Below are 15,542 nucleotides of genomic sequence, written 5' to 3'. Positions count from 1 at the left end.
GGAGAGTCGCCAGAGACGTTAGCGCCATTGGCATGTGAGTAAGTAACGTGGTTCACATCGACAAGTACGTCTTACATAATTTATATACAGACTCTAGTTCCACCTCAACGCGGTGGAACATTTTGTGACGGTGAAGCTGAGGCCTCAGTCGCATTCATTGGCATACAACACCGCGCATTCCCAATTCGCAGCACGCGAGCTTCAAGCCATCCATCCGCGAGATGCCTACATCCCGGGCGCATGCATCCAGGCTGGCGCAGTCGCGCCACGCCGATATCTTCATATGGTGGCCTTCGACCCCTCTGTCCGAACTGATAGCCTGTATGTTCCCGTGCCGACGTGTTGCGAACGTCTTACTGCCTCCCGCTAATTCAGGCTTCAATTCGAGCGTTGTCGGTCCCGTCACAGCGGGCACTCTTCTCCGTTGGGTCAATATGCTCGCCGGTCTTGGTGGCGCGAGCGTCATGCAAGTGGGCCGCGTGTCGTTGCGCCGGATGGCCCCGTTCCAGTACTACCCCGACCCGTTGGAGGCTGTCTCGTCCTCTGAGGCTCTGGAGACTGGAGATTATGGCTGTTTCTACTTGGGTAGGTAGCGCACGCACATGATTTCCGTGTACCGAGGTCTCAGCTGAGGTGTCCTACCCTGCGTAGATCGAGGGTCGTTCATCGTCCGGCGGCTTCCCTTTAATGGCTCTTACCACGTCGTGTCATTGGAGACGAGGAAGATCGCGTTCGAGGCCACGCGAACGCCTGGTGGCCTCGAGAGCTTAGCGCGGGTGAGCTTTTGGTGTCCGTTCCCATCTGTTGTTCCCCATTGACTTCGGACGCCTGTGTTACATAGTACGACATACCGGCTCCTTTTCGCGACGAGGTCTCCAAGCGTGATGGCGTCAAGTGTATATTCACAAGATATACGGCTATGGATAACGACCCTGTGGACGTGCATTGGATATACCCTCCAGGGATGGCACGCTACGTGCGTATATTAGTCCAACGTCACTGGGTTGCGTAGTATTGACCACGGTTTCAGATCACAACGCTCAGCGCGGAAAGGCCGTTCTTCCCGCGAACCGAAGGTTTCCAAAATCCTGACAACCTCATGAGCGTGCGGGATGACATCTATAAATTGTGGCACGTGAATGCATTCAGCGTCGACGTTGATGTCAGTTGATGAATGCCTCGTCGGTACCCATATGCTAACCACGGCTCCCATGCTGGCATCTCCAGGACGGGAATCGAATTCGCATCTTCGACGAAACAGCGAAGCACGCCGGCCTACCTGCTCATCTTGAAGTAAATCCGAAAGGTTCTGCCTCACACAACTTCTTCCGCGAGCATTTCCGCCACACGTTATGTGTTCACTTCATTGGCGGCGACATTCAGACCGACTACGACCCTCAAACGGTCAATTCATATCTTGTGGAGAACGGTCTTGACGAGGAGGGTACTCTCGATGACTTTGATCCCTCCGATGAGATATTCCAAACGATCATTGGGAGAGAAGTCCTGGAGTGCGTGATTGCGGAAAAGCTGAGGCGACGATGTGAGGATACGGACGATACGGACGATGGATACTACTTTGAGTAGTATTAAAGCGTTGGATATCTGTAATAGTACACTTTTCTGTATCAGGAACATCCAGCCCGATAGACAGACATGTTCTAGAAACCGACAGTCCCAAGGATACACCGTAGTTGAGTTCAGGCTCCAGAATAGACATGAATCAAGATATATGGATCAGTGTGTCGAGGCCGTTCAAACCACTCGTAAGAACACACAGGCGATGTAGAGGGGAACGCACTCGAGGTGCTGCAGACCCTCTGAGGAACAAGGCCGAAGCATCCGGTATTTGATCGTCTTCGCATGATACAGGTAGGTGAGGTAGCGACGAGCTCCGAAAAATGTTACTTGTGATCGCTATCACAACTTGAAGACTAAGGTGTCAGCAGAGAGACATGTCAGAGATTAAGAAGACGAACCAATTGAGTATATGCACGACGTGTGAGATGCATGTGCCTGACGATGATGATGCATGACTTGAGAGGTCTTGATTCAGGATGTCTGGACGAACATGAAGTAGCCGTGATCAAGGTGTTGACAAAAGTAAAGACAGTCACTTGAGCAATTGTGCGGATAACGACAGGTGAAAAAGTGTACCTGTCCAGACATCTTAAGTAAGAGATAGTAGATGAATGCACGAACCAAGATCCAGATAATTGAGAAGGACCGAGAGTATTTGCAAATGCGTCCATTTGCTTGTTGACCATTGCTAGTTCATGAACCGTGAGCGTTATGAGGGCTCACGGTCCATGAACTAGCAACGGTCAGCTGAGCCTCTACTGCCCCCGCCCGTCCGTATGTGGACTTCAAGCGAGAGCCATCGCCTGTCAGAGCACCCTGAACAGCGCCTGAAAGGGATCAGCGACGATCTCGGCATCGCGCAGACAGCGCACGCACCTCTCCCTGTTCCAGCGCATCGAACCGCGTCAAAGAGTCAGATTCAGGGATGGACTGCAGGGGCCCGGGCGTCCCTTCGGTGTTGGAGAGGCGAGCATGTTGAGTACCTTAGCACGCGCGGCCGCGACGTACTTCCTTGGCACGCCCGGAGCTGGCGTGCTCTAGTGCTGAAATACAGAGCGAGGAGCCATCTGTACGTCAATCATTGGCGCGGCAGCCTGGGGAACATAGCTGCTAGTGGTGCTGGGAGTGGCCAGAGGCTGCCGCCGGTATGTCCAGTGGAGGGGGACGCTGGCGCCAACTGGGACGACCTTGTCCGGAGTCGCCATGTCCGGATCCATGTCCATGTCGACTAGAGTAACGTCCAGATCGGGCGCAGAGCGGAGAGAGGTCATTTCCACACACATCGACTCCATCGCATCGATCATTCCAGGCTGACTAGAGTCTTCGTCGCAGACCATATCGACCGAAACAGCACCAGAAACGGGACCAGAACCCTCGTGCGCCAAGAGGACCGCGAATTCCGAGATTAAAGCTACCATATCGCGTTCGTCGTGCTTGAAGGCGCAGAAGATGGAGGCCCCTAGCTGCGAGGTGCGCCATCATGACAGGGCCCAGAGGACCGTACGCATCGTCGATCGCCCGTTGCAGAATGCCGAGGTCCTGACGCACGCTCTTGGGGTGAGCCTCTGAGGTAGCGAGGGTGCACTGAGTGGAGGTGAGTTTAGTAGCAGTCGCGTCTGAGTGCTTGTAGTGGATGCAGCGGAGGGCGCGTGCGTGCTTCGCGTAGAGAGCGACGGCCTTCGCGGGCCTGCCCTTCGTCCTCCGCCCAACGGCAGTACCGTAGGTGTAGGCGGGCTGACTGAGAGTCGAGAGGCGCCTGACTTCCTCTTCGGCGGTGGTCTTTGCCGCGGTGATGTCGCGCACGTCCTGTTCGAGAGTAGCATTGCGAGACGTCAGAGAGTCGACCTTGGCAGATTCTTGCGCTTTGTGGTCACGGAGTCGACTTCGGCCTCGAGCTTGTTGTGCTGCCCAGCCATAGTCGCCAGAGCGGCCTTGAGCTCGTTGATCGACGCGTCTGCCTCCTGGTGCACATCTTTGGTATGGTGCCGTGCAATAGACTTCTGGTGGTTCAGTTCCTGGACGTACATGCGCGGGGTCCACCGGATGTCAGAGCTGTTGGAAGAGGGAGCCTTGTGCACGAGCTGCGGCTTGACTACTGGGTATGTACGAGGCTGCTGCGGGGTGTTCTTCATGGTCTCAGAATCCAGTTCGAGCCTGAGACGCAGGGCGAGCTTCTGGTAATCTTCGATGTTTCGAATTCTGAGCCGGGCAATCGTGGCTACCCTGACGGAAGCAGGCCTAGGAAAGTTGGTCTGGCGGTGACATTGAGGATGACTGTCGGCAACCCATTCCTAAATGGGCGAGGTTACGAGAAACTCAATGCACACAGACTCGGCGACAGACCTTGACAAGCTCTCTCTCGAACCGGGAGAATCGATTACCAAACCCGAGGAGCTGCGCGTAGACATTGAGGAGACCGAAGAAGACCGCCACAGGGCCAAAGTGAACTATCGCCCAGAGCAGGATGCCGTTGGACATGTACCGAGCCTCGAACACGACCAGATGTGCAAGAGGCGCGAGGAAGTCGAAATATTCCCCACGGGCCAGGTAGATGTAGAGTTTGATGAGCAGTGTGAGCGTGAAGCGGAAGTACCGTTGGTTCGACATGACTGGGACTACTGAAGGCCTTCAAAGTTCACGGATTTGATGAGAGTACGAGGAGAAGAGACGAGAGGGGATGGCAGCGTAGAGATAGGGCTGTTAGCTTGTCGGCTTTTATGGTCTGCAACGGAGACTAGGTGGCTGTGAGGCTGACGACACCGTCGGCACCAACACGTTGCAGCATTGATCTGGACAGTCAACTTGGTCCAAGCTGTTCAAGATCGGAATCATTGACTTTGGCCGACATCGGGAGCAGTAGGATGCATGAGTTTTTACTCGTCAACTGACGGCCTGTCTGAACGAGTGGGCAGCGTGAATGAATACAGCGTATGAGTACAAGTAGCTACCGAGTTCGAGCTTCCATGGTCTCTCAGCATATGTATACGCACCTGCAGTGGCACATACATATCGTTGCCGCGTTCCATGCCAACCAGATCGATGCATTCGATGCATATGGCACCGTCCAGGTATCTCAGATCGCAGATTCAGGGAGATAGCGCACGGGTAGCAACCCCGAACAACGAGAAGCATAACGAACTGAGTACTCACATGCCAGTCCACTCGGCCTGCCGTCCTGAAAGCATGGGGAGGGTAACGTAGGAAGCCACACGGCACACGTGGCACCAGACTCATCGCAACCTTTCCTCCCCTTCCAAGTACATGAGAAATGTGCGCGAGCTTTGGCCTGAGCACTCACAAAAAATGACCGAGCACAGAGACGTTCGTTCGGAGGGAGTGCTATGTGCGGAAGAAGTGCAGGACATCTACCGTGGGGTGAGGTCCCATGATTACGCAAATCCTATACATTGATAAGTTCTCGGACGGTGAAATGGGTGTGCGCAAGTACTTGACTCACTATTAGGAAGTGACCGTGTACAAGCAAGTACTGGCACTGGCAGTTACCCCGACTCGTCACTCAAATACTCAAGAGTCGTATGCCAGCCAGCTCATTGTGACCACTGGTGGCACGTGATCGCGTTCTCGCAGCCTGACGCGCGTCGCGCGTCGCGCTCGGGCCCAGGGTCGTCGCTTGTATTCGTCTTCTCCTCGCTGTCCCGCGTCTCCTGCCAAGTGAACCTGGGCTTCCCGCTAGATCTACGTTTTATTGTGTTGTCGCAGTCATGCCTCACAATTGGACATCACAGATGCGGCTGTCCAATAATCGACCACGCATACCCCACCGAGCCTATGGTCTGCGTCGCACGCGCACGACAAGCAGCTATGGATCATACTGCCAGCCGGCTGAAGACGACCGCGTACAACTAATCTACCAATGTCGGCGCAGGAATGGATGCGCCCCTTGCGGGCTCATCTCCAGCACTCGTGCGCGGCTGGTAAATCTCACGACTACAACATAAGCCCGACGCATGGATTCAAATCGTAATCACGACCAGGCCAGGACAGGAATGAGTAGTCATCAACGGACGCAGGTGGAGGTATACTGGTGCGGGAAAAAAGGCCGGATGCTCATTGCTTGTGAGTGTGAACAAATGCTAGGCCACAAGACTTTTTCTAACAGCCTGTACTCGGACGTGCGTGACCGCATCTTCTGTCGTGGCGATTAGCTACACAGTCCAGCAGAAGTGATAGCAGTCACTCACTTGGTCCGCTTCGTCTCATTGAGCATAGCTCGGAGGTCGATTGTTTCGAGCTTCCTCTTCTGGCCGGTTGGTTGCGCCTGACTGTTGGTTGCTATCGGGGCCTTGGGAGGGGTAGGTGAGGTAGCACGATGCACCTTGCCTCGCGGCGAACTCTCAGCATGCTGTGGCGTCTCGGTCAGAGCGATGCGGTCCTTGTTCGCGTTGACCGGTTCCTGCTTCGCTCTGTCAGCATCGGTAACGATGTGTATGGGCTCTCGGAGCAGTGCGGCCCAGATATCGCTGCCTTCGGACTTCAGTGCGAGGCGTTGACGATCGTCGCACGAAGCATCCTGCGCAGTCTTCAGATGTAGACTCGCCTCGCCCATCCGAGTATCAAGTTGGGGGGTCTCGATGATGCGCGGCTCGGCGTAGTGGTTGGTTGCTGCTTCTTCCTCATTCCCAACGCTGTCTCCTAACATCGACCTTCTTAAACGTTTCATATCTGCCCTTAGGTCTTTGCTAGTAGGAGCGTCCGCCCGCCGCGCGCTGGCCATGTCGTCGAGCACAGGGTGCGCCGCACCTGTCCTACTTCCCGTCTGCGTGCCACTCTGGCGTCGGGAGACCGATGCACCGCTTGGCTCGATAGCGATATTGCTTCGACGGCGTAAGACATACGCATCAAGAGTGTCGATGAATGGTGAGCCTTTGATCTCGCCCGCGAGATCATCTGCGCCTGCCTTTCCGCTACTCATCCTTGGGACAGTGAGCATCGTGTACGTCGCAAAGAGTCTCACGACTTACATCCACCTCCGTGGTTTCCCGTTTGGGCCGACACAACCGATATAGAGGAACACTTCACAGTCGGATTTGTCTGCCCACGCCTCGAGCGAGAAGCGCGCGTTGTGTTCCAGGCGCATTCCTATGCTGCTAAGTTCAGATATCGGCCGCCACTGCGCAAGGGAACAAAACACTCACTCGGCCTGAGACGCGGCCGCTTCGTCGCTGGCCTCACCCTGGGACCGGTATTCACTGGGATTTTGCTCGTTCGGAGGCTGGCCATCCACATGGACGGCGCGAGCAGCCCGCATCTCGACCTTGGACTGCTGCGACTCTCGTTCGTATGCCTCCCATCTCTCTGGATCTTGCGTCTTCATCTCGGCGATGGCGGCGCTGTAGGCGTGATTCACTGCTATGGCCTTGTGGCTGGGCGTATCGCCATTAGCGAATGCCTCCGCTCTCGCCTCCCTTCCGATGTGCGGATGGTCCCGAATGAAGAAGTCGCGAGCACTCTTTGCGCGCTCTCGCGACTCCTTGAGGGGAAGGCTGGGTTCGCGTGCCTCTGAGGTCTGCAACCGCTGCATCAGGAAGTAGTCTTTGTGGTTTTCGATCCATGTGACGATTTTCTGATGAAGGTCGTAGGCTTCCTGGACGCAATGTACACAATGGATAATCACCTTGGGTCTATCCCGGCACCGCTCTCTGCGCTCTTCGCTCGTTTCATAGCGCACGAACTTGCCGTTCTTGGTGATGATCCCGAGCACTGACGGGTCGAACCGGCTTTCGAACCCTTGCGCGACTTCCTTAGCGATCTTCTTGAAGCATGCGTCGCGGCTGGCTGTCCTCAACGCTCTAGCCAGAGAGTCGACAAGCCAAGTGTGCTGGTCAATTCCCCGTCCGGGATCGACAATGCAAGTCCGGCAGGCGGGGGCCATCGATGTCTGTGTGTTCAGTGTTGTGGAGGACGATGAAGGTTAGGGGACGTCCTGTATTGAAGGGACCTGATGTCGATATATCATGCCTTGTGCCACTGCGTTTGTCTTTGCGATGCCAGGAACAAGACGTCCGATGCACACAATAGCACATGGGGCCTAGATCATTTACTCAGCTTGAACTGTTGGTCAAAGCACAAGCACCCCCGCCGGGTGGCATCGCAGGCCCTCCGGCGGAATAATAGATGGACTACCTGGTCCGTATGGTCTGCTGTATGTGCTCGGCCTCCGCTATGCGCTTCAATAAGCACAACACCGAAGAGGGCTCTTACGCATTTGAGCTCACAAAATTGCTGAATCGACTGTAAGTTCTGATAGAGCCTTGTTATTGACGATGTGACTCCTATTACTTACTTGTATGTCACGAGTCACGCTTACGCCTTGCTTGTGGCGTCTCGACCGCCGTCTTGCTATTTACTGCGAGTAGTCTGCGAGTTCTATTCGGCACACTCCTTTAGATCTCACGCTACTCCGCATACAATACCCAATGCCTCAACCTTTGCCAACGAATAATTACGTATTCCAACCATGGCAGGACGCGTATGCCAAATGCCTCCATCATGAACAGGTCGGCAATACAATTGGCGACGCCACCGCCCTCGTACGCGCGAGAATCCTGGGCTACGCTATGCTCGAAACTCCCAGTGATACAGGTCGCGACTTCCTTGCCCGCGAAATCAACTCATGTGATGATGACGATGAATTTGAACGTCTGGCGACACTATACATCACTCATTTCCTCCGTTGCTGTGAGTACCCCTATGTGCTACTCGGTGTAGAAGGCAGATGGTGAAACGTACATACTGTGCCACAGTTCGAGCTGCTACAGGCCGTACTCGATCCCCATCCACTCACCCTTCGAGGCCCTCGTTCGATGCCACGCAGGAAACTCTGCAATATCTTCTGGAAGAGGCGCCCCAGAATCATGCAACAGCAAAACAGAAGGTTTTGTGTACACTCATTACCGCCCACAATATCGCTTTCTCACCTGCATTTATCATCAGGCCCTCATACGGGATGGTTACCGATGTATGCTCACTGGTGCATTTGACATCGTCTCTGTGAAAGAGAAGCCCCATATCCTCCCGGCCGATGCTCCAGTTACGTTCACCCAGGCAGCCCACATCTTCCCTGAATCCACAAACGTTGGGATGTCGGGTGTCAACCAAGATGGGGCGAAGGTATGCGTTCATATCTAATTGCTGGCCTGGAGTTACGAATCACATATTCTTAGCACGAATATGCAGCTACCGTATGGACTGTCATGGCGCGCTTCGGAGACACTTTTGTGTTCGATGAACTGAATGGACCTAACGTTCATCGGCTGGAGAACGTGATGACACTCCGCGGCGACGAGCATACTCACTTTGAAATGCTCAACTTGTGGCTTGAAAGCACTGTGAGTACCTACCAATCGATCTCTCTGCCGACGAGCCCGCAAATAATGATGTTGCTTAGAACACGCCGCACACATACACACCCCAAACTACGCACCCAATGTATCGGTGGAACATACCGACGACAGTCACTTTCACGACCCCGGACCCCGAGAAGCTTCCACTACCGTCTCCAGATTACTTGCGCCTCCATGCGGCTGCGGCTCGCGTGGCGCATTTGTCGGGCGCGGGGGAGTACATTACTGAAATACTGAGGGATATGGAAAAGACCAGGGTGCTATCAAACGACGGCTCTTCTGCACTTCTATTGACGGCGGCGTTGGAAGGTATCTCGGTTCACTGATGATGTCTCATTACTTTACGACCTTGCGATCTTACTTAGCTTTCCAGTGAACCGTCGGTCAAAGCGCTAGCGCCTCCGCCGAGTGGCACCATAGGCTCTCCGGCGGAGTAATCGAGTGACTATCTTGTCCTTCAATATGGCCTGCCGCACAATGATGGTCTTGACGACAAATTTCTCGACCTCCGAGTCCGCTGCAGAGCGTCGCTCAGTCGGGAGGCGCCTGTGAGGACCGCAGCCACAACTCACGTGCCCCAACCACGGTCACGGTCGAGCACCAAACGAGCACCGAGCAGAGTTACATTGCTAGTACTACCGCTTCTCACTTTCCAATGGCGAGTCGTTCTGCTACTTATGCGCTTCACTAAGCACAACGCGAAAGAAGACTTTGACTCACTTGAGCTCACTAAATTGCTGAATGGATGACTAGCATGCTCGATTGAATGGTACCGTCTATAGGGTCGTGACGCGACGGACCGCCGGCGAAGTCAAACGGGTCTAGATGCGTAGGCACCGAGACAACCGGTACCCTATTCGAAAACTGCCAAAGGCCCACCTTGGATAGATAACAGTAAGCAGCAACTTCCTTTTCACCGACTGCTTGCTGGCAAGCCCTCGCAGTACCGCCATCCTCGTATGGTACTAGCCATGAAGCCTTTCGAGTTCATGGCTGGTAGATGTGGTCACAAATACTCGGTTATGGTGTTCAGGCAAGTATGTAATGAATGCCAAGCATGCGAATCATGTTGCCAAGGCTATGCGTCCTCTCTGACCATGTCAACGCCGATTTTCGCTTGCAGACATCATTGAAAGGCCGGTCTATCGCCTTTCACCTATCTTTGGATTTCTAGACATGTTTGATGTCATGACATCACAGGTTCACTCTCAGTACTGAGCGTCATTATAGAGATGGTGGTTCCATTGTCTTGATACGGCACGGCGATCAAGCTATCTGTAGTACTTGGTTCGCAGAACATCATCTGGTATGTGAACAATCACGAACAGTACCTTACACACGTTGACGATAATGCAGGCTCTCCGCAGCTAACCAAGTTCTTTCTCCCACGGATGTCAACCATGCTCAGGAGATCCGGGCGAAGTCGCGCGACTGGCTTCCATGACTTTCACGCAATACAGTTGCGTGTATTCTCCTTCGGAGAAAGTACCAAACTCTAGTTTACTATCACATCCTCCCAGACTCGTACTAATCTCACGGGGGATATAAAAGTTATGCCACGTCTCGCATCCCGGCTTTCATGGTGGCTAACATCGTGTCATTGTTCCAGTCTATGCCATCTAACACCTGGGTGGTGGTCGCTGTAGTATGCTTACTTGTCTTTTTACTCGGTCGTAGCCCGCGGCAAAGCCTGAAAGACCGTCTTGTTCCACCCGGACCGAGACGTCTCCCGCTTCTGGGCAATGCACATCAATTACCATTGGAGTATCAAGAGTATACCTTTGGGACATGGGCGAAGAAATACGGTGGGTTCGTGTAATTGATGATCCATCTATATCACCTAAAGCATACGTTCTAGGCGATCTCATATATGCCGAGTTCTTTGGTAGCCGCACCATCATCATTAACTCGTCTAAGATCGCCCGGGACCTCTTGGACAAGCGGGGTGCTATCTATTCCAGCCGTCCGCGACTGGTGACCTTTGTCGAGCTGTGAGTTTGACGCATAATACAGGCTACGTGCGCGCGCTGATGACAGTAGGATCGGCTGGGATCCCACTTTGGTCTTTGCACTGTACCAGCATGAGAGCCGGCGGAGGCAGCGGCGGTGGGTACAGGCCGCGTTCGGCGAGAAAGATACAATCCGACAGTATGAAGGCCTACAACACAGGGAGGTTTGTATCTTCCTGTCGAGTTTGATACAAACACCTAAGGACTTCACCATGCACATCACTCGGTACGTAACAATGTTTATATTCTGTCGACTAAAATCAATAACTATATATTAAATCAGGTTTACCGTTGCGCTGATCCTTGGATCCGTCTACGGCCACCGAATCACGTCCTTGGAAGATGAATACGTGACGCTGATGGATCGTGGCATGGAGGCGACAAGTGCCACAGGTCCTGCCGGAGGAGGGATGGTAGATTACTTCCCACTCTGTGCCATGAATGGTCCTTGCTCTCGAACTTGGTGCTATAGCGGAAACAGTCACAGGGCTTCGCCACCATATTCCTTGGTATGGCCTAGCCCATGGACGTCAAATGCCCATGGACACACGTCACAGGACTTCCATACTTCTCGTGGGATGCGTGTATTTCCGTACACGCTGTCACAGCTTACTTACAGCAACACGGCTCCCGGCACTCGCTAGTGAGTGTATAGTATCAATGAGGGGACCCTTATAACTCAACCTGCGCACTAGTGTCTGACAACCGTGTCACCGACATTAGCCTCCTGTGTCTGGATGATCGCGTCCCCTTTGCTGTATGTCCGTATCAAAAGGAGAACGACATCATCTATTCAGCGGGAACTAAGCATATACAGTGTTAAGCTGATAAGGTCACGCACCTGCTATTACCAATATTTTGACTCTCTTCCTGCATTCACTGATCTCCATGGATACTCAAACTTTCAGTCAGATGTACGGAAGTTACGGCCGTCGTGACTCGTCTAAGGCGCGACGCGTTAGCATCATGTGACCGTGTCACGTTGGGCGCATCGAGACAATGCTTTGGTACGGCCATTTCCAGGCATCGCAAAAAACTACCCTCTGAAGGTTCCACGGGACTGCGAAGCAGCATAGCTAGATGAGTATCTCCACCCGTGCCTCCGATGTCCGACTACAATTGCGAAGTGCCCATCTTACGGTGAATTCTACAGCTTCCGTTCAGTATGCCAGTGTCCCACCAAGTGTCCCACCAAGCCAGGCTCTGTTCGTAGTCGGAACCGCTTAGTATAGTCATTGATACCACTACACATCCAAGAATCAGATTAGGTTACTCGGTGCGCAGGGCTAGCCTGCGTCGTCACGGTCAGCAGAGTACACTCTGTCGACACAATCAACATTGTGCTCGCGCCGATAAATGCGGAACTCACATAGTGTAAATGGCAACGAACTCATTGTTGTGTCGCCAAATTCTATACCCCACGTTCATACTCGTCGCCACCGAACTTAAACACTGCCGGCAGGTCGTCCTTCGGGCTATATTCGTCGTGATACTTTGAGGTCCACCCGCAGTCCGCGGGCGTGTCGAGATCGGGAGACATCTCGTCAAGCTCAAGTACTACACTGGACAGGTATGATCCTCGGCAGGATTGCAAGCCGCACAGTGATTCAACGGGGGGTATTGAGGGAGAGTTCGAGAGTGTGTGCGCCTGCTGCTCGGCAGCGATTTTGTGTAGGTTCAAGATGAACCTCGAGATGATGATTGAGGTTATTCTATAGAACCGGCTTCAGCTGATAATGTGACGGGTGCTAATACTTCACAGGGACGCACGGGTAAGTGAACGTGATGACCACGTCATTGCACTGTAGAATCTGTCAGTGTCACCCGCGCTACGATGGGGAGTGATACTATGTAGTACGCACAGTCCCCATCAGGAATACCACCATCTGAGCGATGTTGAGCAGTAGCAGAGCCCTGTGCGTGGTGATGTTGAATCACATGCAATACACGGAGCAGAATCAACCCGTACATGAAATATATCAACCCTGTGAGTATGGGTGGGATGTCAGTTGTGGCCTTGATTCGGAGAAGAGACTACGACGTACCATCTTCGGACAAGGACGAAGACAAAGATCTTCTACTCGTTATTCCGCAAATTGAGCTTTTGAGATTGAATGGTATGTTGTATAACGTGACCAATATAACTAGCGTATCGGATGCAATAGAGCACATTCGAGCTATGATCATTACTGTGAAGTGTACTTCTATCAGCCGCCGCATCGAAATCAAGCGAATGTAAGATGTTTTGCACCTTGGATGACGGCAATTATCAAGTCGTCGTCATGAGCAGTTCTCAGAACATTTTGAGCTACACATACCTATTCTGTATTGGTCTCGGTATCGCACTGCTGCATGAGCACACAATGGCGCCTCCGAGGGAAATGGCTTCCACTCTGTCTGCTGCGGTGTCGACCTTGAGCAATAGCATCAAAGCTGTTCCGTGAGCTCGACGAGGGAATACTTACTACATTGATAACGAAAGGTACTACACCCAACAACATGGTCGCCGCAGCAAGCCAGCGATTCCGACCACTGACAGCATACACACGAAGTGCCGAAACAGCTTCATAGCGGACCTTGAATCGCAAATCGCTGGGAGAGCGTCCTCACGCACCTGCCCACAATAGCATTGCTATCATCGCACATGTGCTCCACATCAGTTGTCTGAATCTGCAACTGAAGTATATTGCGATGAGACGTCGGATCCTGATGCTTATTACGCATGACGTGCCTCTGGGTAAGGTTTAGTACGCGTGGCGAGTAAACAAGAGAAACACATACTGGTACAGCGTGAATCGTGATATGATTGCAGTGCCCGCATCATCAAGCTGATGCATATCCCCCACGTGTTCGCACGATTCAGAAGGAAAATGAACGCAAATCCACGCTTCTTGCGTCTCCATATATGTTGTACCTCATCGGCGAAAGTGATGATATAGTCATATACGGCGAGAGCTAATTATATTGTTAGCGCATTTAGTGAACGCCAGTAGATTTGAAGCAACCGACCTGCAGCCATAGCTTCGCAGTAGTCACCGACGATACTGTAGTCAAATAATTGAACAGATTTAGCATGAACCTGCATGCACAGTTCGTAGTCGTACCTTGTTCTGAGCTGAGAAGCAATATGCAGGGTAGCTCCACCACAGACGTCCATCACTGCTTGTACTCTTGATACCTACGAGGTTACACTGCAGGAGAACCGACGACAGCCTCATATAAGCCTTGCGAAGTGGCAACTGGTGGGAAGACAGCTGCAGTGTGGTCGTGCGCTGTCGATGACTGTAGGAAATGTGGTCAGTACTATTGAAATGTGCACGGCCACCTGGGGGGGGGGGGGGGGGGGGAAATCCGCTAGTAAGAGATAGCAAATTCCGCCTTATGTACGACACAAATCAGAGATTACGCGTGCATCTTTGGCGAGAGCCCCAGTCCGAGACACTGAATGTCTTACCCATACACGCCGACCGGAGACAGAAGCGCAAGCGTGGCCAGTCCGACACCTCTCAGCCCTTTAAGGTGGCAACCACTGGCAGATGGTAGAGAGATGAATTAAGATTCCTGCGCTTTTGCTCTCACCATTCGATAATTTTCATTCCGCGTCATGCCATGCTGTGCTGACCGCCCGACGATGCCGGCGATACCACCTTCCGTTAACGCCACATCGGATATCTGGGGATACAGTGCGTGAGAATGATGTGAGATTTTAGACAGTACGCAGAACATCAGTAATACATACAAGGTTTACCTGACATGTACGGTGGATGCCAAGAGGGTTGACTCGGAGAACAGCTTGTCTATGAGTTTGCATCCTGAGCATTAGTAATGAATTACCAGCATGGCTTTCGGAGATTGAGGAGCTCTTACACCGGAAGCTTCGGGGGCCGAAAATACGCAGACCGGAGAAAACAACTACTGAGAAGATCGCCAACTCTGGGTCAATATCGCTGTGTGACAGAAGGCCAGGATTTTCCGTGCACTGGTTTCAGATAGCACAGCATGAATGACCAAAGGACGTGATACCGCTGAGGCGAAACACGACTCTACTCACTTCGCCTCTCGGCATTTATTCCCATTTCGCCGGCTGCGGCACTGACAGGGGAACACATTTGCAACAGAATGTGCTTTCAAATACTCTTGTCCCCATGGCTGTTGTACTTCTCCCACCAAGTTCCGTGAGTGGCGCACGATGCATGCTGTCGTAGGGGAAATCAGCATGCGTGGCGTACTGTGGCACCAATCCAATCGTTCGAACGCTCATGAACCTCCAGTGACCCATGTGTACCAGTGTTCCACGCGTCTACTGTCTGCATCATGGGAGCTTTTGAAGCAGTTATATCCTGCGAGGTATGAACACCATTACCACACAGGTGCCACTGGTCCACGCGTCGGACGGTGGTATCGTCTTTCAATCCGTGGGATCTGGATCATGAACTTGAACTCAGTACTCACCAAGCCTCGTACTGAGCCACTAAAGGGCGGCAAAAGGTCAGTCATGCGCAAGTCATGCGCGCAAGATATCGCCGACTCGCTGAATGATGTGCAGAGATCACGTCTAGAAAAATGCAGGATGCAGGATGAGGTCGAG

The 15,542-nt window shown here is 52.9% G+C and overlaps 7 protein-coding genes across 7 annotated transcripts; 3 read left to right on the top strand and 4 right to left on the bottom strand.

Moving 5' to 3' along the window:
- On the top strand, positions 1-2,013 carry B0H18DRAFT_1209787 (uncharacterized protein). The gene is made up of 8 exons (XM_048036333.1): positions 1-34; positions 91-321; positions 376-585; positions 652-776; positions 842-976; positions 1,031-1,162; positions 1,228-1,926; positions 1,980-2,013. Exons 2-7 carry the CDS (start codon positions 222-224, stop codon positions 1,585-1,587), a joined length of 1,062 nt encoding a protein of 353 aa, XP_047895316.1. The 5' UTR covers positions 1-34; positions 91-221; the 3' UTR covers positions 1,588-1,926; positions 1,980-2,013.
- A 3,569-nt stretch (positions 2,014-5,582) lies between these two features.
- B0H18DRAFT_207030 (uncharacterized protein) lies at positions 5,583-6,958 on the bottom strand. The gene is made up of 3 exons (XM_048037119.1): positions 6,564-6,958; positions 5,784-6,515; positions 5,583-5,731 (listed from the first exon to the last, which is right to left on the bottom strand). Exons 1-3 carry the CDS (start codon positions 6,677-6,679, stop codon positions 5,695-5,697), a joined length of 885 nt encoding a protein of 294 aa, XP_047895315.1. The 5' UTR covers positions 6,680-6,958; the 3' UTR covers positions 5,583-5,694.
- Positions 6,959-7,216: 258 nt separating this feature from the next.
- B0H18DRAFT_1103397 (uncharacterized protein) lies at positions 7,217-7,755 on the bottom strand (the record flags this gene model as incomplete). Its single annotated transcript, XM_048032579.1, has 2 exons — positions 7,726-7,755; positions 7,217-7,630 (listed from the first exon to the last, which is right to left on the bottom strand). A coding segment is annotated over exon 2 (258 nt), but the record flags the coding sequence as incomplete, so codon positions are not given.
- Positions 7,756-7,921: 166 nt separating this feature from the next.
- Positions 7,922-9,736, top strand: B0H18DRAFT_996536 (uncharacterized protein). Its single transcript, XM_048045425.1, is given in 6 exon segments — positions 7,922-7,948; positions 7,960-8,280; positions 8,346-8,476; positions 8,536-8,712; positions 8,766-8,930; positions 8,990-9,736. The coding sequence occupies 5 exon segments, from the start codon at positions 8,019-8,021 to the stop codon at positions 9,269-9,271; spliced, it is 1,017 nt and encodes a 338-aa protein (XP_047895313.1). The 5' UTR covers positions 7,922-7,948; positions 7,960-8,018; the 3' UTR covers positions 9,272-9,736.
- Positions 9,737-10,557: 821 nt separating this feature from the next.
- Positions 10,558-11,598, top strand: B0H18DRAFT_873900 (cytochrome P450; the record flags this gene model as incomplete). The annotated part of the gene is made up of 4 exons (XM_048040322.1): positions 10,558-10,750; positions 10,804-10,936; positions 10,986-11,192; positions 11,238-11,598. 4 exons carry the CDS (start codon positions 10,558-10,560, stop codon positions 11,596-11,598), a joined length of 894 nt encoding a protein of 297 aa, XP_047895312.1.
- Positions 11,599-11,967: 369 nt separating this feature from the next.
- B0H18DRAFT_206971 (uncharacterized protein) lies at positions 11,968-13,606 on the bottom strand. The gene is made up of 8 exons (XM_048037117.1): positions 13,420-13,606; positions 13,273-13,367; positions 13,000-13,205; positions 12,924-12,939; positions 12,817-12,868; positions 12,725-12,756; positions 12,324-12,666; positions 11,968-12,274 (listed from the first exon to the last, which is right to left on the bottom strand). Exons 1-7 carry the CDS (start codon positions 13,453-13,455, stop codon positions 12,366-12,368), a joined length of 738 nt encoding a protein of 245 aa, XP_047895311.1. The 5' UTR covers positions 13,456-13,606; the 3' UTR covers positions 11,968-12,274; positions 12,324-12,365.
- Positions 13,563-14,222, bottom strand: B0H18DRAFT_206977 (uncharacterized protein). The gene is made up of 4 exons (XM_048037118.1): positions 14,059-14,222; positions 13,964-13,998; positions 13,736-13,909; positions 13,563-13,687 (listed from the first exon to the last, which is right to left on the bottom strand). The coding sequence occupies exons 1-4, from the start codon at positions 14,109-14,111 to the stop codon at positions 13,671-13,673; spliced, it is 279 nt and encodes a 92-aa protein (XP_047895310.1). The 5' UTR covers positions 14,112-14,222; the 3' UTR covers positions 13,563-13,670.
- Positions 14,223-15,542: the final 1,320 nt, after the last annotated feature.

This window comes from Fomitopsis serialis (assembly GCF_022376445.1).
Source record: "Fomitopsis serialis strain Sig1Antser10 chromosome Unknown B0H18scaffold_20, whole genome shotgun sequence".
NCBI lineage: Eukaryota > Fungi > Basidiomycota > Agaricomycetes > Polyporales > Fomitopsidaceae > Fomitopsis > Fomitopsis serialis.
The sequence above is the reverse complement of the archived record's forward strand: the minus strand, read 5'-3'. Positions and strand labels throughout refer to the sequence as shown.